General features: G+C 38.1%; 1 protein-coding gene across 1 annotated transcript in view; it reads right to left on the minus strand.

Annotated features, from left to right (window-relative positions):
• Positions 1–25,499, minus strand: part of LOC127449335 (contactin-3-like) — a 91,490-nt gene extending 65,991 nt beyond the window's left edge. Inside the window, exons 1-3 of the mRNA XM_051712691.1 lie at positions 25,072–25,499; positions 8,899–9,035; positions 4,884–5,028 (exon numbers count right to left, since the gene is read on the minus strand). Of these exons, the coding sequence (XP_051568651.1) occupies positions 4,884–5,028; positions 8,899–8,953 (200 nt within the window). The 5' untranslated portion in view covers positions 8,954–9,035; positions 25,072–25,499. The remainder of the gene's footprint in view (positions 1–4,883; positions 5,029–8,898; positions 9,036–25,071) is intronic.
• Positions 25,500–25,797: the final 298 nt, after the last annotated feature.

The following is a 25,797-nucleotide window of genomic DNA, read 5'->3' on the forward strand; positions in this document are numbered from 1 at the left end:
CATAATTATCATCGTTGCCATAATCTATACTATCATCAGCGTTTTAATATCTATTCATTATATCATCAGGCTAAATTAACAAAATAAGCACAGTCACAACCTGCACCTGCTCATTGGTAATTTGAAAAGTGGACAAAAATAGTGAGAAAATAAAAAATGTGACAAACAAAACAGTCAGCTCCAATTATGTTTCCAAAAGAATGCACTGCAGTGGTTCATACAGGCGAGTCTCTGTACTGAGAAAGCAAGCTTCGTTCACAAAGATCACACTGGCATAGAGTTAATGAGAGCCGACACAAGTGCACCTCTGACTTTCTGTGTAATCTCAGCATTTTAATCAGCTCTCTCAAATGTTTGCCTCTGATAGGGTGTAAATAATCACATTCTTACTAGGCAGGTTGAATATCCTGTCAGATTAAATGTAGGTTGGAAAGACTGAATCTGAAGTGCTCTTATGGCATAATTTTGGTTCGTTTAAATATTTAAAAGACCCTACAAGTGTTGACATATTTCCTATTTAAACAGTATTCTCATTCTAGAGACAGTATTTTATTGGACAAAAATTGGGATATGCTCCAGAGTGCAAGATTAGTCATTAATTTTTGGTCCATTTTCCCAGAAGATAAGTACTGTACATTTTTAAAAACAGTTCTTGTTGGATTTAGTAGCATATAGATAATCTCAAAGCTAATAGATATAAAACTTTAAAACTCTCCCTCCCTGTAGTCCTTAACTACAACCTTAAAGCAATCTGCAGCTCCTTTGCTGGACCAAATGTAACAAAGCAACACATAGAATATGTTAAAGATACAATGGTGAATTTTTACGAAACCTGTCAAAAAACATGTCTGGGTTATAAAAAGAGTAAAAGTTATATTTATAAAACAAATATGATTAAAACAATTAATATTTGTGCATAAATATAAAGATTGTTATTTAAAGACTATATTAAAGGAATAGTTCAGTACACAAAATGAAAATTCTGTCTTTATTTACCAACATTTTTCAGTATTTTTTCTATGAGACACATTTATTTTTTATTTTTTTAAAGAATCCTGACGCAGCACTTTTCCATACAATGATAGATAATTGCGACCACATCTCAAAAAAACAAAAAACAAAACAAAACAAAAAAACAAATACAAAATCACCATAAAAAACATCATTAAAGTACTTTTTGTAGTATCAATCAGTGCGCCACATTTTTTTACGGCATGATAACCAATGCCGTTTGATGTCAATGTCATGTCAACACAACCTTTTTTAATCTAAACATAATCATGAATGACATTCAAAGCTTTGGCAGTAATGCAAGAAAGAGATTCTTTTGCATTGCAGTAATGGGGGAAATGAGCTAAATTGCCATGAAAATAATTTAACAAAGCAAAACTCTTAATGATCTTACAGGTCTCATTTTCACTGGGCAAAATATAACTTCTTTTGATATAGTGGTGAAATATGATTTAAACATTTCTCAGTGAGATTTACCCACTAATGGCTCATAAACCTTATTAGGCCTTTTATGCAACCTGACTTACTGTAAAAGAACACAGAAATAGCACATTTCTTCAAGAAACCTTGTTGAGAAAGCAGAAGAAAGCCAAGCACTCTGCTCTCACTCAGCTTTTACTCAGAGTTACTTTTCTGTGTAATCTGAAACCGAAATGCAAAATAGCCTGGCAAGTTGAGTTTTCTAAGTTCACACCGGCCCCTCAGACACTGAAATACCACCAGACTGTTGGAACACTTTTACAAAGAAAGTAACTGAATGTTCTTTGGAGACTCTTCCTCCTCTTACTGTTTTGCAGTTAAATTGGCCACCCTTCAGTCAGCATTAACTGCCTCAACTGTTCTTTGTTCTCTAACTGTTGCCAGCACTGCACACTCAGTTGAGTGCAAAATGACTGCTGTGCAATGTATGTTTTTATTTATTTTTATTTTTTATTGTAATTTTAACAGAAAATGGATGTAAAAGAAAAAAAAAAAAATGCTACCATAAAATCTGTTAATTGATTAACTCAGGTTCCTAATCATTTTTGACCAAATTAATTGCAATAACTTTTCCAGTTGTTTATGAATGATTTATAAACTGATTTTCAAAAATCATGTTGATTCAGAGAGATTCACCAATGAATCATTCAGACCAAATGGTGAACAATTTCGACCAATTAGCTGACAAGCACCTACCCAAACGAAGGATTTGCTCAATAGCTAGACAAATTATTATTCACTATAGACATTTCCATTACTTTTTCATGACTTCAAAGATTTTATTAATTTAAATTACTTTTTCAGGGACTGGAAAACTTTTGGAATGATTTAGCATGTTAATGTGGGTATGTCATCTTGATAGGAGTTGGTCTTGGTGCACTAGGTCTGCTACTCTGTTGCTTGTACAAAAACTTGCTTGTACATACATAATGTATTAGCATGTGGACATGCTCCTGGTAAAATTCCTTGAAAAAGTTATGTCCACATGATACAAGACATGCTGCATCAAGCATGTTAGACATGCTGCATCAAGCACGTTAGACATGCTGCTGCACGATTAGACATCCATACAATCCCCATGAAGCAGATTCAGACCAGTGGAGCTGGAGAATTCAGAGAAAAATTCTTGCAATGGGCTTAACTGCAAAACTGAGCAATAATTAAATGTTAGACAAAGAGAGAGTTCACAAGTTGATTGGCAAAGTGATTACACCATGTGAGCCGATTAGCTTAAAACATCACATCTGAGTGAGCCGACTGGCTAACTCATACCAATTTAAAAGAACCTATCAACTTGTGGCATGTAGAGTTGTCACCTTATAACTACAATTAGGATGTTACCATGTTTAAAAGTCCCTGCATGCACTATGTTTGATTATATTTTATTTAAATAAGTATATATCTTAATATTTTTATCAGTTATATACAAGGGTGTTTTATGCAACATTTAATGTTATTTAGTTAACAAATATTGAATTTTTCTTGTTACCCGGATGCTGTTTTGTCTTTGTGTGGGTAAGATTGCGCACTATAGCTCATTTAAATGCAGATTTTTATCTTTATTTTGAACTTTAAGTCATTATGTGGCCTTCTGTTTAACAACTTGTATTATTACGGTGGTTATCTATTTGACCATAAATGTAACAGAATGTATTTATTTATTTATTTATTTATTTATTTATTTATTTTTATTTGACAGTGGGGAAGACTTCACCAGATATAAATGTCTCTTTTCAACACAAACAAAGATATTTTGAGTGTCACCAGTCTTATCAAAGTTTCTGGATGTATTGTTGCAAAGTGTTTTGAATGATGGCTTTAAGTCTTATCAAACACAAAAAGAGAAAATGTCCCAAGAATCCTCAAAAACATATTATATCTAGGTGATCTTCAAAGCAAGTCAATACACATCTGGTCCCTGTTTAATTATTATTATTATTATTATTATTATTATTATTTTAACATTCAAGAAAAGAAAATGGTAAATGGAATGGTTGACAGCCATGGTCACTAAGAACTGTCAAGATTTTTCTTTGTGTTCCACAGAAAAATAACAGCATAAAATGTTTTTTGTAACAACATTGGGGTGAGTAAATGGCAGAATTTTTATTTTTGAGTGAACATTTCCTTTAAAAGCAATCGCACAGTTAGATGATTAAGGCAAATGACAATCTAAAGCCAAATATGCCTACCCAATATCTATGAGAAAGTAATTAGGAAATCAAGAGACTGCAGTAGATCTCGGTGTGACAAAGCTGAAAATGGCTATTTTACATGTTGCTGAATATCACTTGACTTTACTTATAGTCTGCATAAATAAATCAAAAGCTCAGCTGAACTTATTCGACCTTGGAGACTATCACTATATTTGTTTGCGCAAAAGTAAAGCTAGTATCACAACTTTAATAATCACTGAACCCTTTTTCCTATACAGTGATACACACCTGCTGTTCAGCTAGTTCTGTGTTTCGACAAAGACACACTATAGGAAAATGTAAGCATTTAAATAGAATGTCACTCACAAGGTTATCACTTCTCTCCCTTGTGCTTTCCTGAGTATTTACATGATGCTGACCCAAGCTATGAAACACAATATACCACAGAGCTGAAGCATACCGCTATTTTCAGAGCAGAACCCTAGGGAATACGCAGGAGAGTATCTTAGAATCTTGAGCACAAATGAGTCATTTAGACCCCTCTCATATTCAAAGCCAATTTCCGTCATTACAGCAGTATGCATTACATTCACAAAAAGATACAGTTGGCATGCTAATTCCTAAAGCTCTTAGATACTCAGTCCTATTCATTACTCAGAAGAACTGAAACTATCATATCTCCTCAAAGGGATAATTCACTTTTATTACATATTATTTCTATGTACTATAAAAGTGAATGGTGACTGAGACTAACATTCTGCCATAACATCTCCATTTGCGTTCCACAGAAAAAAGTCATATAGTATGGAAAAACATGAGTAAATGATGACAGAATTTCATTTGTTGGACAAACTATCGCTGTAAGTATGCTAAATGGCTGTTTTTGTCATTTTTTTAGATCACTCTTTGGCTGAGCAGTTGATGCACATTTAAAATCGTTGACACTAGAGAAACTGTGGAAAGCAAATGGAAAATGGGTCACGGTAGGATGCCACTGAAATAGGTGGCTAACAATACAGTGCTTTACTGGATTTCATGCAACTGTTAAACTAGAAGGACAAATAAATTGCCTTTCACCTTAAAAAATCAATAGCAATCAGTACCATTAGTTTTCAAGTTGATTCTTTGGAGGAAAAGCTGCCGATTTGCCAAAACCAACCACTTAAATGGTTTCTAACAGCAATGAATGGACGCATAAATTGCTCACAGAGAGAGCTAGATCAGACTCGTTCCTACCTGTACTGAAGGGAAGGAACCCCAAATGCCTCACAGGATAGAACAGCCTCTTGTTCAGTGGAATGGATGGGCAGTATCAGGTCATCAGGTTCAGTTTTCCAACTTGGACCAAGAAACTTTGTATCTTCTGCTTGAGCTGATAAAACTGAAAAAGAGTCCAAATATTATTTAATGCCACAAAGTAAAAACCAGAGCTCAAGCCCAGTCCCACATTTGAGCTTCTCTGCTTCGGACAGCACGACAAATACCTTAATGCGCTGCATGACCACATATGTATCTGCGAACTCATGAAACTTACACTGGCAGCCAAAAGTTTGGAATAATGAAAAATTCCATACATTTTGAAAAAAAAAAAAAAAAAAAAAAAATGTTCAGAACTTCTTAAACTACTTCAAAGAGTTCTCATCAAAAAATCTGACATTTCACCCCATGCTTCCTATAGCACTTGATGTGGCTGTCTTGTTGGGCACTTTGCACACACCTTACATTCTAGCTGATCCCACAAAAGCTCAATGGGGTTAAGATCCGTAACACTCTTTTCCAATGATCTGTTGTCCAATGTCTTTGTTTCTTTGCCAACTCTAACCTTTTCTTTTTGTTTTTCTGTTTCAAAAGTGGCTTTTTCTTTGCAGTTCTTCCCATAAGGCCTGCACCCCTGAGTCTTCTCTATACTGTTGTACTGTACATGAAACCGGTTTTGAGTGGGTAGAATTCAATGAAGCTGTCAGCTGAGGACATGCGAGGCATCTATTTCTCAAACTATTGACTCTGATGTACTTATCCTGTTGTTTAGTTGTACATCTGGCATTCCACATCTCTTTTTGTCCTTGTTAGAGCCAGTTGTCCTTTGTCTATGAAGACTGTAGTGAACACCTTTGTGTGAAATCTTCAGTTTTTTGGCAATTTCAAGCATTGTATAGCCTTCATTCCTCAAAACAATGATTGACTGACAAGTTTCTAGAGAAAGCTGTTTCTTTTTTGCCATTTTTGACTAATATTGACCTTAAAACATACCAGTCTATTGCATACTGTGGCAACTCAAAAACAAACACAAAGACAATGTTAAGCTTCGTTTAACAAACCAAATAGCTTTCAGCAGTGTTTGATATAATGGCAAGTGATTTTCTAGTACCAAATTAGCAATTTAGCATAATTACTCAAGGATAAGGTGTTGGAGTGATGGCTGCTGGAAATGGGGCCCGTCTCGATTTAATCAAAAATGACTTTTTTCAAATAGTGATGGTGCTGTTTTTTTTTTTACATCAGTAATGTCCTGACTATACTTTGTGATCAGTTGAATGCCACTTTGGTGAATTAAAGTGCCAATTTCCTACCAAAACAGCAAAATCTGTACATTATTCCAAACTTTTGGCCGTCGGTGTATTTTTCGCTCTGTTCCTCACACAATGATATATTATCACATAAAATTTTACTATAGTATATGACTTGTAAGGTGAAACATTATAATGTTTGCATTACATAACCAATTACATATACAAGCTTACTCAAATGCGATCCAATTGTGCAGTAGTTCAATTGATAGAGCATTGCACTCACAATGCAAAGGACCAGGGTACAAGTCCTGAAGAGCATGAAAGTCAAAACTTGAGCCAAAATGTCAAAGAAGCACCACAAAATTATGTGGCTGCCTCAGCAATTGCATTTTGGATCTCTCAGTTGCTTTTTATGACACTATACGTAGGTTATGTTTAGGGTTAGGGTTTAAGGTGGAGACTTCGGCTTTGCTGGTTTAAATGGTATGGTACGGTATGATTACACATCATTCTTGTCCTGGATTTCTCTGCACAGTTAGCTAACTGTACTCAGGACAGAGAAACTTGCAGGTGGAATGGCACATTGCAACTCACAATTTGTCACTTGCTCAGTCCATTCATTCTTATCCTGAGTTCGCTGCACCACAATGGAAAAATAAACCGTAACTGTGTCAATGAGTCTGGATTGGAGCAGCACAGTTCAGCAACGGCAACCATTCAATGGTGGAATAGTGAAAAAATCTATTATAAATGTCCTGTATAACACTTTTGTAACGGGACATAGACTAAGAATGTTTGAATTCGAAAAAAAATAAGCCCTAATATTATGGGTTTTCAATCATGCAGGTAATTTAATATACCAAAAATATTGGCCAAAACAGATATGGTCACATATAAATTTAATTGTGCATTCCTAAACAATCCCTTTGACAGCTCAATGCTCCTTTCACTTTGATAGTACTACAAAGAGTAAAATTCTAAGATACAGTAAATACCATTATTAACACACTAGCACAATTCTTCATTTTTCTAGGAGTGTGCTTCAGGAGACATCTCGCCCCCATTGTCATAAGATTATGTAATATATCTAAATAGTTGCCAGAGACTTGCAGCCATTAATTCCACTGTATTAATTAACATTACTGGGATACACCCTGCAGCCATATTTACAAGACAGCCAGCAAATTCTGCAAACAAGCTGAAACACCATACCACTGCTGAAATATCAGCAGAAGAATGGTTGTGTATATCATTTGTAGTTGCACTGCATAACTGCAGTTGTCACTGATATAATATGGATTTGATGCATGTACTGGTTATAATTGTTCTCTGCTTCAGTTTCATGAATACAAGATGATGATAAAATGATTTAGTCTATATTTCTCCAAACAAAAGCATCTGCTTTCTCATGAATCACACATTGTACTGCAAATACTGAACTCTGTCACCAAGAAACAAAAAAACATTTTGATGAACAAAGATGACTCTGAGTTCCATATGTAATCTGTTGGGTGCAGAGAGGTACTGGCTTCTGGTGAGATACAGACATGTCTCATTCCAAAGGATTCTGATAATAATAATTGACAAACAGGAGTATTGGGAAATAATCTCACTGCAGCATTTGGAGAGACCAGATTTAAATGGCTAAAGGAGGACTGGGTTAAGAAAGATTTGCCAATCAATTCTGGGAACACATTTCAACATTTTGGTTAAAATATCACTTTATTATATAGTTGCCCCTTGCCTGAATGTTTGTCAGTGTGGTTTTATTGTGTTCACTTGTTTACCAAACAGCAATAGCCTAAATTATTTTGGAATTTTAGTTTGGAGTAAAGAATTAACAAAATATCTTCTAAATCAAAAGGGTTTTGAACTAGGTGTTTCAAACAAACATACAACATGCAAAACTAATGCTAGTGAAAATATGCATTTGTGTAATTGGGCTTTTGACTCAAACTTACAAAGAGATATAGAGAAATGTTGCTTGGGTGTTCTGGGTGATTCTTAGGTGATTGTTTACTGGCCCAAGTCTGATATTCTGCTCCTAAGATATATGTGTGGATAATGTATGACAGTACAAAGTAAGCCTATGGGATTTTGTAGTCCATTTTATCATCTAACCATTTTCAAAAGTAATAGCACACCTCTTAACAAGCCATACGATTTGAGGTACAGTATCATCTGTAGAACAAATAGTGTGGGATGAGTTCTATGCCAAAGATTAATATTTAGCGATAGGGGGTTGTTCAAATCCCTAACCCAATGTTTGAGCAATAATAATCATGATGCTTACCTTAACAACTACCTTAACACCTTAAATTATACATTCATCATAAAATGTGTCATATTTTCTAAAATATTGAAAAACGCATGCAAGATCAAAATACAATTTTCAGACCAAATGACCAAAACACAGCTATCAAGGATAACTTTCTTTGATCAGCCCAATAACTAGCTAAGCCTTCTCAATACCATATTATAATCTCTTTTCTGTACATAACATGACCATTAAGTTCAATGACATTCAAAAACAACAGCATTTCCTGCTTGAATATTGGATCCACTTATCTCAAACCCACTCAAAGGACTTGAATGAATTCAAGGATTAAGATCATAATTAAATTTTCCCCATTCAGTCGCTGTAAACATGACAGTCCACAACATGTACAAATTCAGTCCAAAATAAAAATGAAAAGAGAAAAACATTCAGTTTGAATAAAATCAGCAGTACAATAATTTACCTGATAGGCAGCCAATGATTGATAGCAGCACAAGTTGTTTCCATAGTAACGTCATCTTTAGTTGCCAAGGGCAAGTATGACTCTCATCCAATTGCTTGTGAATGGAATGATTTTTCCCTTGAATGCGAGAGTATAATCTGTAGGGGAAAGTAATTATAGAAATAATTAAAAGAATACATTTTGTGCCAAATATGACAGATGCTTCACTTTTATTGAGTGATCAGAAAGATTAGACCTCTGTTGGAGTGGTCACCTTGACTGTGAGGGCAAATGTGGTGAAAAATTGTTGGATCAAAGAGAAAGTTAACAGCTGAGACTTTTTCAATTTGATGGCAACTGAATTATTAAAGCACTGAATATAAAAACCAAAAGGCTTTGTTCAGACAGGCAGCAAAAATCAGAATTTTTTCTCTTGCTTATCCAACTCAAATTTGTTTATTTGTTTTTAGTCTACAAAAACAGTTATAACAGTAATCCGATCCAAACCATATCTATATGTGGTTTGAAATCTGATCAATGAAGTTCTTTTTTTTTTTTTGTCATTCTGGACACTACATGAATGCACAAAGTGTGCAATATTGTCTGAAATGGTGTTCTAATACAGTCTGCTTCGTTTACATTTACATTTATGCATTTGGCAGACGCTTTTATCCAAAGCAACTTACAGTGCACTTATTACAGGGACAATACCCCTGGAGCAACCTGGAGTTAAGTGCCTTACTCAAGGACACAATGGTGATGGCTGTGGGGATTGATCCAGCAACCAGTCCTGTTTACTACGCCACTACCACTCCACTGGTTGTTCATACAGCGAACTTTGTGATATAAATAACAAATGAATGAGTCAATGGTTTTAAAAAATAAAATAAAAATAAAACAGCGAGACGTGGTAATAGTCAAAATCATCTGTCTAGCTTATGTTTACATTGAACAACATTAATCATAATAAACAATAATAAATGAACAGCGCAGACCAATTCAAAAACACATTCGAGTGAAGCACCCTAACTAAGGCAACCGGTGTAGATTCACTGGATACTACAAATGGGTAATATTTGCAATCATTTGCAAAGTTACGAAAAGTTGGTCCTAATGATCGGATTTAAAAACAAAAGTCCAAATCGGATTTATGTGCAGTGTGAACAAAGTCAACAAGACTGGAGTCAAAATGCACCAAAAATCAAGGAGATGGTGTTTTGAGTATGAATGGCAGGCAGGAGAAACACTTTTCTTGAAGAAAAAGGATAGAACAAGAAGAGAGACAGTTAGAATCCAACAAATGTGAATGCCATTATCAAGATTGTCGAATGATCCGCCTGCTTTTCTCTTGTCTGTCTTCGTGAATTCCCTCACCTTGTGTGTTTGTTTTCATTTTGTTTTGACAGGTGCCACGTGATGGCCGTGCCCTCGCAGCTGATTCGCTCAGGTCTGATTATCGCAGCCGCTCGTTTATCAGCGGCACCTGTCTCTATTTACTCTTTTGATTTATCTCCCTACTTTAGCTCCGCTTTTTTTGTTGTCTGATGTCAAATTGTCTTGCCTTGCCTTGCTCAGTTGACCAGTTTTTCTTTCTGTCAGTCGTGTGTTTTGTCAGTTGTGTTTTTGTCTTTGTTCTCAGACCCTGTTAGAGTTTCTCATTGTTTCACGACACTAGTCATTTATTGGATTGCCTCCTGAACTAGCTGAGTTCCTGATTAAGGATTTCGTATGGTACTCTCTTTATTTTCTGGACTCTGTGCTCCACTGCCGACCAGCATCCTACACTGATATTATTGAGTTTCTGTTTGTTTTTTCACCTGAACCTCTGTTTACTTATTTTTTTATTTTTTTATTAAAGACTTATTATTCACATACCTCTGCTTTTGAGTCTTCTGATACCCTGACAGAACAATTCAACCAGAATGGACTCAGAGGAGAAATCTACAGTGAAGTTGGCAGTTGAGCTTCAAGGTGCTTTACTGGGGCGGTTCTTTCCCAGCGGTCCCCTACTGATGAGAAATTGCATCCCTGTGTTTTTTTTTTCTCACTGTCTCTCCCCAGTTGAACGGAACTATGATATCGGTAACAGATTGTTGGCGGTTAAGATTGCTCTGGAGGAATGGCATCACTGGCTGGAAGGAGCAACCGTTCCTTTCTTGGTCTGGACTGACCACAGGAACCTGGAATATATCCGTTCAGCCAAGAGGCTCAACTCCAGGCAGGCTCGATGGGCACTATTCTTCAGCGCTTTGATTTTACCCTTTCCTACCGTCCTGGCTCCAAATATCTCAAGCCTCAGTTCGCTGTCAGAGATGAGGGCTCCCCGTCTGACGACATCTCGTTTTCAGACGTCATGGTGGGGGCCGTCGTCTGGGGCATCGAGCAGCGCCTCAGGGAGGCTCTTACCAGTGTCGAGACGCCCAAGGGGTGCCCAGACAGTCTGCTGTTTGTTCCTAACTCGGTCCGGACTGCCACTCTCCAGTGGGGTCATTCATCCAAGTTGACATGTCACCCGGGTGTCAGGAGGACATTGGCTGCCATTTGCCAGAGGTTTTGGTGGCCTGCCATGGTGGAGGACGTACAGTACGTTGGTTCGTCTGGGCTTGTTCGGTCTGTGCTTGTAATAAATCTGGCAACAAGCAACCCATTGGTCTGCTCCAATCTCTCCCCATTCCCTGCCGCCCCTGGTCCCATATTGCACTGGATTTGTTATGGGATTACCCCGTCCAGTGGCAATACGGTCATCCTCACTGTCGTGGACCGTTTGTCCAAAGCAGTTCACTTCATCCCTCTTACCAAATTGCTCAACGCTAAAGAGACGACACTGGTGGTGGTAAACCACATCTTCCGGCTACACGGATTGCCGGTGGACATGGTCTCCAACAGGGGATCCCAGTTCGTCTCTAACTTTTGGAGGGAGTTCTATTGTCAGATTGGTGAATCCGTCAGTTTTTTGTCAGGCTTACATCCCCAGACCAACGGGTAGACCGAGCGATCTAACCAGGATCTCGAACAGATGCTTCACTGCCTGGCTTCCCACAACCCCGTCTCTTGGTCTCAACACTTAACTTGGGCCGAATATGCTCACAACTCTCTGCCTGTGTCATCTACTGGTTTATACCTGTTTCAGTGTTGCCTGGGTTATCAGCCTCCTCTGTTCCTCTCACAGGAGCCGGAAGTGGTGATCCCCTTGGTTCACGCTTTCATTCAGCGCTGCCGACGCACCTGGAGAAGGGCCAGGTTGGCACTTTTTCAGGCCAGGGGGCACACCAAGGTGCACTGATCACCATCAGATTGCTGCACCTAGGTATGTTTGTGGGCAAAAGGTGTGGCTCTCCAACAATGATCTCCCTCACAGAGTGCCGGCTCGTAAGTTGGCACCCAAATTCATCAGGCCATACCCTATTGTCAAGGTGCTCAGACCAGTGGTGGAACAACTCAGACTTCAGGTTCCCCTGTGGAGGGTTCATCCCGTGTTTCATGTTTCTCATATTAAACCTGTTTGTCAAAGTTCCCTTAACCCTCCTTTGTCTTCTCCTCACCCCTGTCTTGTTGGCGGTTCCCCTGTGTATACTTTCAGGAGGCTGCTGGATGCCAGGTGACGGGGACGGCGGTTTCAATGCCTGGTTGACTGTTGGAGTTGAGTCCCGGCTTGAAACATTCTGGACTGCTCGCTTATTGAGGAATTCCATCACCGATGGCCGCCTCCACCCATGGGAGCACCAGGTGGTGTTCTCGGGGGGGATCTCGACTGACAAGATCGAGGAGTCCACCCGCTTTTCTCTTTTCTATCTTTGTGAATTCCATCACCTCTTGTGTTTGTTTTCATTTTGTTTTGACAGGTTGCCACGTGACGGTCGCGCCCTCACAGCTGATTCACTCGGATCTGATTATCAGCGGCACCCGTCTCTCCTTACCCTTTAGATTTCTCTCCCTACTTTAGCTCTCCTTTGTTTGCTGTCTGATGTAGAATTGTCCTGTGCCATTTGCCTTGCTCAGTTGACCAGTTTTTCTCTCTGCCTGTCATGTGTTTTGTCAGTTGTGTTTTTGTCTTTGTTCTCAGACCCTGTTGGAGTTTCTCATTGTTTCACGACATGTTATTAGACTGCCTCCCGAAATAGCCAAGTTCCTGATTAAAGATTTCGTATGGCACTATCTTTATTTTCTGGACTCTGTGCTCCACTGCCGACCAGCATACTACACTGATATTATTCTTTTTTTTTTTCCTTTTTTTCATTAAAGACTTATTATTCACTTACCTCTACTTTTGAGTCTTCTGATACCCTGACAGCCATACAAAGTATTCATTGCACGTTTAAAAGAGGAACCTTTGAGAAGCATTTAATTTGTTTTGAAGCTCGATACGGTCTAAATAATGCACTACGCGCTAAACAAAAGTATCAAACAGAAACTTGCAACATCAGAGGAATCAGGGGGCTGGAATATGTTGACCTCAAAAGCTACTTTCTCTTGACTATTAATAGGAGCTAGAAGCCAACCTAAAAACTGTTAGCTACAAACTAGCGCTGCTTTCAATTGCACATATAGCATTCCTCCCACATATAAATGCAAAATGACATCTTTGGAGGCCCTGCGTAGGGTTGATTCTGACAGACATTTTTTAAATGACTTCTCTGAGGACCTTTGATTTTGATTACCAGAAATACACCTCTTTGATTCCCAGAAATACACTCCTTAATGGATGAGGTTTAACCTGCAAACATCCTACTTTTTTCCATTAAAATTATCTAAACATACTTAGAACAAGATGAATTCACCCCCCCCCCCCCCAAAAAAATAAAAAAACATAAAAAACTGCAAGATATTGAATTAATAGTTTACCTGAAAATTACAATTCTGTCATCATTTACTCACTCTTGTGTCATTCTGAACCCATATGACAATCTTTCTTTCGTGGATTGTGAAAGGAGTAATTTAGAATGTATTGAATGTATTGAATGTTTTGATTGTATTGAAGAATGTATTGGTCACTCTTTTCAATGCAATAACAATGAATTAGGACTTAGGCTTTCAAGTTTCGGAAAGGATGCAAAGGCACCATTAATGAAACACCAAAAGAGCAATCAGTACATTCTTCAAGCTCTTGCATTTTGGCGACATCCACATTAATACATAGTGAAAACACAATGATTTCACTACGTTTAAGCCACAATAAAATGGCACTTACCTTCACTTAAAACAGAGTTTCGAAAACGCACTTAATTACCACATACTTTGGAAAAGATGACGTTAGCAAACAGATTTTTATTTTTTTTTCAAACGAAAACAGATTAGTGTGGACATTACTTTTGTTTTCTGTGGAAGAAAGAAAGTCATACACATTTGCATTGACATCAGGGTGAGTAAATGACTTATTTTTTAAATGACATTTTTGGATACATTATTCTTTTAAAACTTGTTTTCATGATAAAACTTTTATCATGAATGTGTTTGTATTTTGTCTTCTTTCCATTGACAGATTTTTCACTTATTTTAAGCATAAACCTTAATAAGTTTTGCATATTTAGAATTAATTTTATGGGAATTATTGTGTTACTGTCACAGTCTGTCTCCATCATCTTCTTCAAGGACTCTTATTTTGAAGTTTTCCCCCGGACTTCATTTCCCATAGTGCACTGCCCTCATCACTTCCATCTGTTTCTTATTCTCACCTGTATTCCATTCCCTCATTAGTTCCTTTTGTATAAATATCCTCTAGTTTTACCCACTCCTATGTTAGTCCTTGAAGTGTTACGTTAAGATTTATTGTGTGTTCCACTCCAGCGATTTGTAATTAAAGGATTTAAAGACTCTACTCCTGCATCTGGTCTCCTCTTCCACTCCTAGACACCCAACGTTAGTTACACAGTTCCCCACATTAAACAGATCTACATTACATTTATATGGCATATTCAATGAACATTGTTTAGCTAGGGTTTGACTATTGTCCATTAAAATATTAAGAGATTCTTCATATGGAGCTCTTTTATATGCTATGTTGTAAGATTCTCTTGATCAAAAAGCTTGTATGGATTTTTTTTTTTTACTCATAGAACTTATTTTTGACAAGACCGGGATGCACTGAGGGATTTTTAAAGCATTTCACTTGGAGTTCACTCCTGTGAGTACTGGAGATTTTCCTTTGCTTGTTTTTTTTTTTTTTTTTTGATTTTCTTTAAAAAAACAAAAAAAAACAACTGTCACAGTATCAGCTCTGTAGCCTGAGGCCATATGATTATTTTTTCCCCCCATTCTTTCTGCAGAACCAGATAGTCTTCACTGAACACATGATGGATGAATAGTCCCAAAGTTCTTAAATATGTCAACCCTGAGGTTTAAGCCCATTTGTGTACACTCTTTTCTTGGTTTTGAAACGAAAAACATACTTGCCTTTGACTGCACTGACCCTTTAAAACAAAAGCATGAAGATTTAGAGGAAGAGTAATCTGCTATAACTTCATTATAATTGCATAATCTTCAGAGAAGCCTCTTGTTTAGCGCTATATCCTAGTGTGGGTAACTGTTGGGCGTCTGTTGTAATTGCAAGGGCAGGGGGTCTCTCGGTGGATTTGCTTGGTGTCTTTTATGTTTCGGGGCACATTATGCAGCTGGAAAGTCTGTCAGATTGTATTACACAGCTCAGCTTTTGACGCAGGGCAAGGGGAGGAATTGTAGCTACATTTCACCAATGGAAAACATTCTATTTGTCGTAATTTTCCATTATGCCCTCTGCATGCAACCTCTCCTGCCACCAAACCAAAAAGAGCACGCAGACTGGTATGACAAAAACAGAGGACACCTCACAGCAAGGCTTCCAAGGGCAAATTTCAGTTGGATAAGAAAATAAGAGTTCACAGTGTGCAAAATTGTGATTTCCAAACTGTGTCACATCTAATCAAAGAGTTCTTAGGGACCAGAGCTGTTTATTAGCATTCTTATTCGTACTCAATGCAGCCTCGGAAGTACAGTATGTGACATGGATGCTGCCTTTTTTGCTTCATAGGCACTCAGTTTTGAAAACCAATTTTATCAGTTTCAGTCCTGGTGTAATTACTGCATTTTGCCTTTGTAGGGCAGAATAATATAATTAAATGTTTACTATTTATAATATTGTGGCAGCCAAGCCTCTTGTTCATCAGGAAAGGAGGAAGCAGGAACCGGGTTAACAACCAAAAAGACTAAATAAACAAAACACAACATAAAACTGCTTTACAGCAGAACACAAAAGCACACACACACGAACACTGCTGCGTGCAGTCTCTCTCTCTCTCTCAAACTGCCGTCCCCGACTTCTCTTTATCCCTCTCCCGGATAACTGGGCTGATTAAACACTGGGCGCCCATCGTTACGGTCCGGCCACGCCCTCCTCCTCGTCACAATTATGCTTGCAAAGAAATATTTCATGAGAAATGATAAACCGCTACGTTTAAATGGCCGCCAATGCAAAAAAAAAAAAAAAAAAAAAAAAAAATCAAAAACATGCTTTTTTTTAATGGCTACTCTTTAATGGTGTAGTTATGGCTACCAGCATGGACTGAAAGTAACCATTCAAACCCTGACCACCTGCATCCAACAATTCATGAAAAATGCATAAATTGCAATTACAACCCATCTCTTCTTTGTTTCCCAAAAAGAGGGAGGAGTGTTGTCCTTTTCCACCAACTTCCACCAACCATCTTATTAAGCAAAATGATAAGCAATAGATTGCACTGGCAAATGTAATCAGGCAGTGCAGCATCACCAACACAATAGTGCTATGCCATGAAAGGCATTACATGCATCTATTTCCCCTGTGACTCTTTGGTGTGCACAAACATTGTTTTGGCATATAATTGGAGAGGGGGTTAAAGGCGTCAGTTTTTCCCAACGGGACAGTGTAATTGCAAAGTATCTGAGGGAGGAAACAATTCAGACTGATTTCAGACATGTAAAGATTCCTTGAGAGCTGGACCAGCATGCATAACCATCTACATGTAATTACAATTGGACAACGACATGAATTGCAGAGATGATCATAAGTAGGGGTCGCACTGGCAAGCAGTGTAGTTCTTATGATTACAGGCATGCTATGCGTACAACCCAGTGGCTGGTGTTTGAAAAAGTGTATTTTGCATCAATCATCATGTAATTATCCCACTTGAATATAAAAATAGATAGGCTATAGATTATGGTTTTGTGGTTTTGATTTGGTTTCATCAGGTTTTAGGGTTAGTTTTTGGGCAAGGTTGGGTCTTGAACAACATTTTAATCATCCTATCATTTCCCTTTGATTTTAAGGGTAGTTAGTAGTATAGGGTTGGGGTTAAGGATAGGGTTAGGACTATTCCTTTTACCAGGACCTTCTGAAGTTGAACCGGGAACACATCCTACTTGGCAAAATTAGACCAGTCACACCTTAGACAAATTAAAAAACATATAGACTTGAAACCAAAAGGTTTGCAGTTCGATTCCCACATGGACCGACCCCTGAACCAACACCACTGTGCCCTTGTACAAGACACTTAAAGTTATAGTTCACCCAAAAAATAAAAATTCTGTCATACTGTATATTTGCTCACTCTCATGTTGTTCAAACCCCATATGCCTGCTTTTTTCCTATGGAACATAAAAGAGAAAATTTTAGGAGAAATATTCCTTTAGTCCCAGTTTACTCCAGGTGCACCTGTAATACTGTAAATTGCTTTGGATAGTCATCTGTAACTGTCAGCTACTGTAAACGATTTATTAACACTAAACCTCTGAACCTTCTCATAGACTGCTCATGTGCATTATGTGTGCCTTCAGACCATAATTACTGTAGATCAACTGTTTCGTGGTACTTGGATTGACGTTAAATGTTCGGATTGGAAGTTGGTTTCATACTTTTGCTATAAATCATCTTTCCCTGTTACACATTGTGATGAAGTTGATAATATTGTGTGTAAGCCAATGATAATAAATCAAACTTCACGTCTGGCCGTCAGACTATGGCATCACACCGATGCGATGACAACTCAAGTGAGAAAATAGCACTGTAATGATGTCTTATGTGACAAATATTTAGATACACCAGATTAAAAGAATTGTGCAGGTTGATACTTATACAGATCAGTGAATTAAATTAAATGAGCAGCTTGATTGCAAGTGGCCATTGTGAATGATAACTGAGAAATGCGTACATTTTAAGTAGAAACCTTAAAACGAAAGCGTACACAATTCAGCCATGCTTATCCATTACAGTATTTCTTCAATCTATTTAGATATTCTTTAATTTTACGATCAAACCAAATCAAAGAAAAGAAAACTCAGATCAAAGTTATAACTTTCCTAGAAACATACTCCCCATGCATGGTGTGTCTATAAAATAGCCCTCGAATCTTATGGACTGCTTTAATGATTCTTTTTGCCTTTTTGGAGCTTGACAGACATGGCCACTGTGAACTGTTGTTGTATGGACAAGAGCTGTATAAAGATCTTTAAAAATTATCCTTATATGTTCCATGGAAAGAGTAACAGCAAGTTTGGAAGCATGAAGGTTCATGAGTAAATAATGACAGAATTTAGTTTTTTTGGAGTGAACTTTAAACCTCAAAAGAAAGACACTTTTCCCAGGAGAATACAAGGAAACGTGCAAGTTTAGGATGCAGGATGCAGAAAACAAAATACAGAGATGTACTGTATATTTAAGAGAAAGAATTTAAAAATATATACTAGTGGTCAACCGATATATCGCCAAGGCCAATAAATCGGCCGATATTCGGACTTTTTTTAATTATCGCATTGAAATTTTTCTTGAGGGCGCCGAAAATTGTCTGTTTGCATGTGAAGTGACTGAGACATGTCAACTACAGGTCACGGTTTGTTTTGTTGTTACATGCCATCGTAATATTACAATAATAGGCAGGTGTGCAATACAGTGTTATTTAAACGGTCTGCACATCAGAGCCGCAGCAGATGTGTTTGTGCTCATGATGTTAAAGTGCTCACCTGTTTCATTCTCCCTCTCTCTCCTCAACAGTTCCCTGTAACTTTTAACTGTCTTGTCTAACAATATAAAGGCAAATATCAATAAAACTAATATCATATACTGTCTGTAAATATGCACATATCTAATTTAAACAGATGTAATAAACCAACCTCACACAACTTGAGCAGATCCAGCATCCTGAGGGGTGCTCATTTATTTACCACTAAAGTACATATTCTAACAGTCTCTCCTCAACAGTTCCCTGTAACGTTTCTAATGATAAAAGGCAAATATCAATAAAACTTGTATTGTATACCTTTTGCAAATATGCAGATACTTTGTTTAAACAGATATCATTCACGAACCTCAAGAAAATCCAGAATTTTCTTCCCATTGAGCGCTCCTCTATTATCCTCCTCTGAAGCGCGTATTCTATCAGCCAGAAACAAAAACTTCAATATCAGGATCAAAAGTTCCTCTGATTCACAAATCATGACGACAATCCAAGTCAGCGATCCAGGCCGTTTAAACTGTCAGGAGATTGAGGCTCACTCTGGATCCATATGAGAGCGTAAGTGCAACTTCAAGGCTGCATCCAAAACCGGGAAAATGCTGCCTCCGTGGGCTGTATAGGGAGGTAGGATGAAAATAAGGTGCTTTTCAAACTGTTCAGAGACCAGTTTCCTTAAGAGGTCCATTCATTCAAAACAGATGTCAGTTAATCCATTAACTGATTAGGCAGCAAGGTAGCAAGTCAGCTGGCTACGTTTTAAGATGCAGCCCACTGTAAAAGTGTTTCATGTGTGCTATAAATAAATGTATTATTCACTATGCACTGTATGTACAATTGGCTTGATTTGTTTTTTTTTTTTTTTAGAAAATGCGACTGTTAACGTGGACATGCCATCCATGGTTGCTGGACTGTGTGTACTGTTATTTCCTTCTTCCTAATATATTAACATTTTCTTCATGTGCAAATAAATTACTAAAATTTGATGACTAAATAGAAATCTGAAGAAACTGCTATCTACCATTTAAAATACAATATTATTTTTTAGTTTTGTGTGAAATTGAGTAAATATAGTGCTAAATAAGAGTTTATAATTATTATTTTTAGCAATTTTATATTTATGTTATTTACTATATTAAATTATGTGATATATCGGCATCGGCCATTAAAAAAAAACCATATCAGTCGACCACTAATATATACCCTATTATATAAACTAACAATGGTTTCATCTCTCATAAATTCCACCCACATGTTAAAATATATTTTAGTCTCTCTTTAAATAAAATTTAAACAGCACAGTGAGAAGCATAAATAGTCCCAGGGGAAGCCAGGCAAGACTGTGAAGCAGTTCGACTGAATTCGGCACACTACTCTTTACCAGTGTTCTCACTTCTAATTTGGCTTTGCTTGTTAGCAACAAAATGAGATGAGCCATGCATCCCAGATGCAGCCATAAATAAACATGAACACACCAGAGAAGGATCCCATTCCCATTTGAACAGCAGATGTGGTGTGGATAGAACCCAGTGTGTATTTCCTCCCATGACTCTCTCTCTCTCTTGCTTGCTCGCTTTGTCTGTCTCCTTCCGCTCTCAGTCTCACTCTTGCAATAGGTATTGGCACTAAAGTTCCCAAAGCTAAGTCACACCTTTGTGAGATTATAAACCAGGCAAAAGAGGCGTGTTGGGGGATCTACGAGAGACTGATAGTTTATTGATTCAGCTAACACTTGTTTGAGGGTTTACTTCAAAAGAAACCAACATAGATCAGATCATAATCATAAGAGTTTTATACACAACTATTTGATATACTGATTGTTACCTCTTGTTGAACTTTTTAATGACTATTCCAAGGTTATCTTACATTTTGACCAATACATTTCAATGACTTTTCCATGTCTTTTTCAGTAATTTTTATTTTTTTTTCATTGAGATTACTGTGGAGGATTTCCGTTTGTATGTCAAGTACCAGTCATTGCAATTAATATTTTTAGAAGATAGCACTGATCAGCCACAACATTAAAAACCACTGACAGTGAAGTGAATAGCAGTTATTATCTCATTAAATTTGCACCTGTCAATGGGTGGGATACAGTAGGCAGCAAGTTAAAAGTCAGTTCTTGCATTTCATGTGTTGGAAGCAGGAAAAATGGGCAAGTGCAAGGATCTGATTGACTTCGACAAGGGCCAGATTGTGATGGCTAGATGACTGGGTCAGAGCATCTCCAAAACAGCAGGTCTTGTGGGGTGTTCCTGGTATGCAGTGGTTAGTACTTACCAAAAGTGGTCCAAGGAAGGACAACTGGTGAACCGGCGGCAGGGTCATGGGCGCCCAAGGTTCATTGATGCGCATAGGGAGTGAAGGCAAGCCCGTCTGGTCCGATCCCACAGAAGAGTTACTGTTGCACAAATGCTGAAAAACGTAATGCTGGCCATGATAGAAAGGTGTCAGAATGCACAGTGCATCGCAACTTGCTGCATATGGGGCTGCATAGCCGCAGACCGGTCAGAATGCCCATTCTGACCCCTGTCCACTGCCGAAAGCACCTACAATGGGCACGTAAGCATCAGAACTGGACCATGGAACAATGGAAGAAGGTGGCCTGGTCTGATGAATCACATTTTCTTTTAGATCATGTGGACGGCTGGGTGCGTGTGCGTAATTTACCTGGGGAAGAGATGGCAGCAGGATGCACTATGGGAATAAGGCTGGCCGGCGGAGGCAGTGTGATGCTCTGGGCAATGTTTTGCTGTGAAATGTTGGGTCCTGGAATTCATGTTTATGTTACTTTGACACGTACCACCTACCTAAAGATTGTTGCAGACCATGTACACCCCTTTATGGCAACGGTATTTCCTGATGGCAGTGGCCTCTTTCAGCAGAATAATGTGCCCTGCCACACTTCAAAAATTATTCAGGAATGGTTTGAGGAACATGACAAAGAGTTCAAGGTGTTGACTTGGCCTCCAAATTCTCCAGATCTCAATCCGATTGAGCATCTATGGGATGTGCTGGACCAACATGTCCGATCCATGGAGGCCCCACCTCACAACTTACAGGACTTGAAGGATCTGCTGCTAACGTCTTGGTGCCAGATACCACAGGACACCTTCAGACAGTGGCGCCTGCAGCTGTACGGCCGTTTGCACTGTGCGTACCATGAGTGCTCTGACTGACCTGAGAAATATTTACTCTCAGAATATTTAATCAATCATGAAGTGTCCCGTGGCTGTTAAAAAGAACTAGCGATGACCAGTTTGCGAATGAATAATTATTTTGAGTCGGTTCTTTTCAATGAATTGGCCAAACAGGCTTACAAAACTGTCTGAATTGATTCGTGATTCAGTACAATTCGTTTGGACCGCTCTCTCACAGAATCATTTGGAGCGGTTTCATGCACAGTAAAACAGCATCGGGATATTTACGAATACAGAAAACAAACAGTGCTGAATACAGTGGAAATTAACCAACAATCAACTGAGAAAAAAGGCTAACTTTTTGAGAGGTAACTTTGAGAGGTAACTTCAGCTAGTGATGTGTCATGTGAACAAGGGGCTGTTCAAACTGAACGTGTTTTTACATCCGCTCACGCTGTTTTTCAATAATTTTCCATGTACACATTTGCTAGATGGATGTCTTTTGACAACTGTGTCATGTTTTACTGTGTTTTTAGTATCTCTGATGGGAGCACTGCATTTTTAGAAGCCATTTTAAGTTAAAAAGAACTTCAACTGATAAAAACGTGTCTCGAGACACCTGCATTCTTCTTTATTCGTTGTGGTGCATTTAGCTTTTTTAGCACGAGAACGTGTCTGTTCTGAATGGTTACTGGAAGAAAGGCTTTAGCCAATGATTACATGAATGCTACAAATTTCTCTCAAAGTCACCAGAATTGAATGATTTGGTGTTGTTTTTGCCAAAAAAAATATCGTGGGGGATCATGTCCCCGGACCCCACCCCCCAGATAGAAGGTTCTACAAGGCAGATTTCTGTGCGTACCCTCAGATGAAGGTGATGCTGCAGATGCCCATGCCTTCAGAGGTCTTGTGGAGTCCATGCCTCGATGGGTCAGAGCTGTTTTGGCGGCACAAGGGGGACCTACATGATATTAGGCAGGTGGTTTTAATGTTGTGGCTGATCGGTGTGTATTTATTATATGTTTGTTGTCACCTCTTATTGACATTTTTATGACTATTTCAGGGTTACCACACCTTTTGACCAATGCATTTTCATAAATTGTCCATGTAATTTCCAGTTGTTCCTGATATGGATTTTTTTTTTTTTTTTTTAGAGATTGCCTAGTGCATAACTACTAAAAATGTACATTCTCCATAGAAATCCTTATGATTTTACTCATTTACATGACTTGGCTACCTGGAAAGCTATAGGCAGCACCTGCCAGCTTTTTATTTTTATCCCTTTATTTATAGCTGCACTATGTAAGATTTTTTTTATTAAAAATGAACAAATTACCATTATTGACAAAGTACATAAGCAATCAGTGTTCAGAACAATGTCCTTACCTTACCCCGACTCACTACGGTAAGCCTATAAAAAGTGAAGTTACTGTGACATGTTTAATATGTATTACTTCTGAAATTGACTTCTTTTAATTGTTATATTGCATATCTAAGCATATTATTTTTATGTTTAATGAAGTATATTTTATCCCCATCATTACTGAATCCTCGTTTTAGGTTTACAGTGTTATTGTGTGCAGTGCATAGACAGGTTATTGTAGTAGGCTAACTGAGGCTGGACAATACAGTATTAAAATAATAAAGTCTTCTATTGAGCTCGTATCAGCCAGTTAAGAGTTTAACCTCTTAAATTCAAACTTTAATAGTAAATAAAACACTTGAATAATCATATTAAGATATACTGGTGGTGACTGATGAAAGTCCCCTGCTCTCTGTTTATAAGTGATTTGAGTGTAGTGTCAGAAAAGCGATTTAAGTGTAAAATTCATTCAAATTTGTAAATAAGAGTGTTGTTTATCGTCATCAAATAAAGTAATATTTCCGTTTCAAATATTTAATCATATAACATAATATCAACATGAAACTCCGGCTCCGGTCATGATCACACACAGTCGATGTCCAGGTAAGCTTAAATTGGGAGATTCATCCGCCAAAAGAGCAGTGCCAGAACACAACTGACGTAATGTATTCTTCGGCAAATTGCTTGCAATTTTAAGTTTCAACCACAGATGTCCCTAGAAAGCACAAAGTTATGTAGTGCAGCTTTAAACATCGCATTTTGAGATAAGCTTCGGCTCGGAGAAAATACGAGGTTATATCAGCAGTAACAGCGATGTGTGAGCCCCATATACACTCCTGCCTTAGATGAGTGAGATCAGGGTGCAACCCGCTGTCTGGTCGCAGTCTGGTGCCCTTAGTAGGGCGTTCACACAGAACGCTGTCTTGCGTTCAAAAGCTTAAGGACGGAGTTCAACTGAATGGAACACGACGCAAGTATTATGAGAGAAGTTTATGTTTATGGGGACGTTCAGACCCCGTTATTGCGCTATAAAAAAAAAAAAAAAAAAAAAAAAAAAAAACATGAATAGAGCAGACTCATGAATAGAGTCTTTTTAATAGTTGAAGTTCTTTGTAACTTGAATCTGTCTAAAACGCGGCGCTCCTGCGCGAGACGCTGCTAAAAAAAAAAAAAAAAAAAAAAAAAAAAAAAAAGACGCTGCTAAAAACAAACAAACAAACAAACAAACAAAAAAAAAAAAAAAAAAAACGGCGAGATGCGGCGTAACGTTCAACGTCTATCTGGCGAATGTATACATAGAAAAACTGAACGCAGAACGCAGATTGAATACAAAAATACGTTCTGTGTAAACGGCCCCTGTCTTGATACGCCGTCTAAAAAACGAACGCTCATGCGAGAGGTGACGCATGTGTACACTGACAATTTTAAAAAAGCGCAGACAGAACACAACAACGCGTCCTGTGTGAACGCCCCATACTTTTCAAAGGTTATCCAAAAGCATGTTGCCTATATCAGCAGGCTATCTTGCGTAAGACGAGAAGTTCATTCATTGACATGTTTTCATAAATTTAGAAGTAATCGTAGTAGCACTGTGAAAAAGCTACAACCTTCATATATATATATATATATATACTAGAACATGGTATTCTACGCTTTCACGTGCATTTGGTCACTTCAACTTTAAATAATATAATTATGTGGATGGTTAGCCTATAGCTCCTATAAATCAACTTACCGATGCGATACCCAACTGTATTCCGAGTCAAAGTAAGAAAAGAGAGAATTTATTCCATATTCAGTGGTACGATGAACCTAAACACCTCGAACCCTTTAATGTGGTGGGTAACATCTTTCCGATATCGTTCTCTTACTTTTAGGACCAAGCAATGCCACCCGAATCGAGCACTGCTTGGAGACGGGTTACAAAATGTGCTTTATTCCTCCTCGCTGCACGAAGATGCTCCTCGTATCCCCGCAAGCGCCGCACAACAAGTCCACGAATCAGAGAGCTCCGGCGTATCCACTGCACACACACGCGTGCCCGTGATCGGTTACGACCTGCTAGTCCAGAAGACGAGTGGACAGGGGCAGCAACTGTTAGTTAGATATATTTGATGCGCATCTCCTCAACCAGCAGTCGAGTAATGGATAAAATGCGCAGTTGTGGTACCTCAAGACGCGCGCGGACAATGATGATGCACCTCCAGTTGAGATTAAGTATCTCTCTGTAAGCACGCCCCAAAATTCCAAGGGCATCAGTGTGAAGATTTCTGCGCTTGGTCGTTTGATTATGCTATACTGATCATTTCCATTACTTGTTTAATGCCTGCCCATTCCTACAGTGCCATTTGGTCTTTTCTGATCTGTGCATTAGAAATGTAATGTTAAAAATTGGGCCAATCAAACTTTAGAACCGTAATAACATGTAATAGCTCTGCTTTAATTGCATTCAGAAATCCTC

The sequence above is a fragment of the Myxocyprinus asiaticus genome, chromosome 12 (genome assembly GCF_019703515.2).
Source record: "Myxocyprinus asiaticus isolate MX2 ecotype Aquarium Trade chromosome 12, UBuf_Myxa_2, whole genome shotgun sequence".
NCBI classification, from domain to species: Eukaryota; Metazoa; Chordata; class Actinopteri; order Cypriniformes; family Catostomidae; genus Myxocyprinus; species Myxocyprinus asiaticus.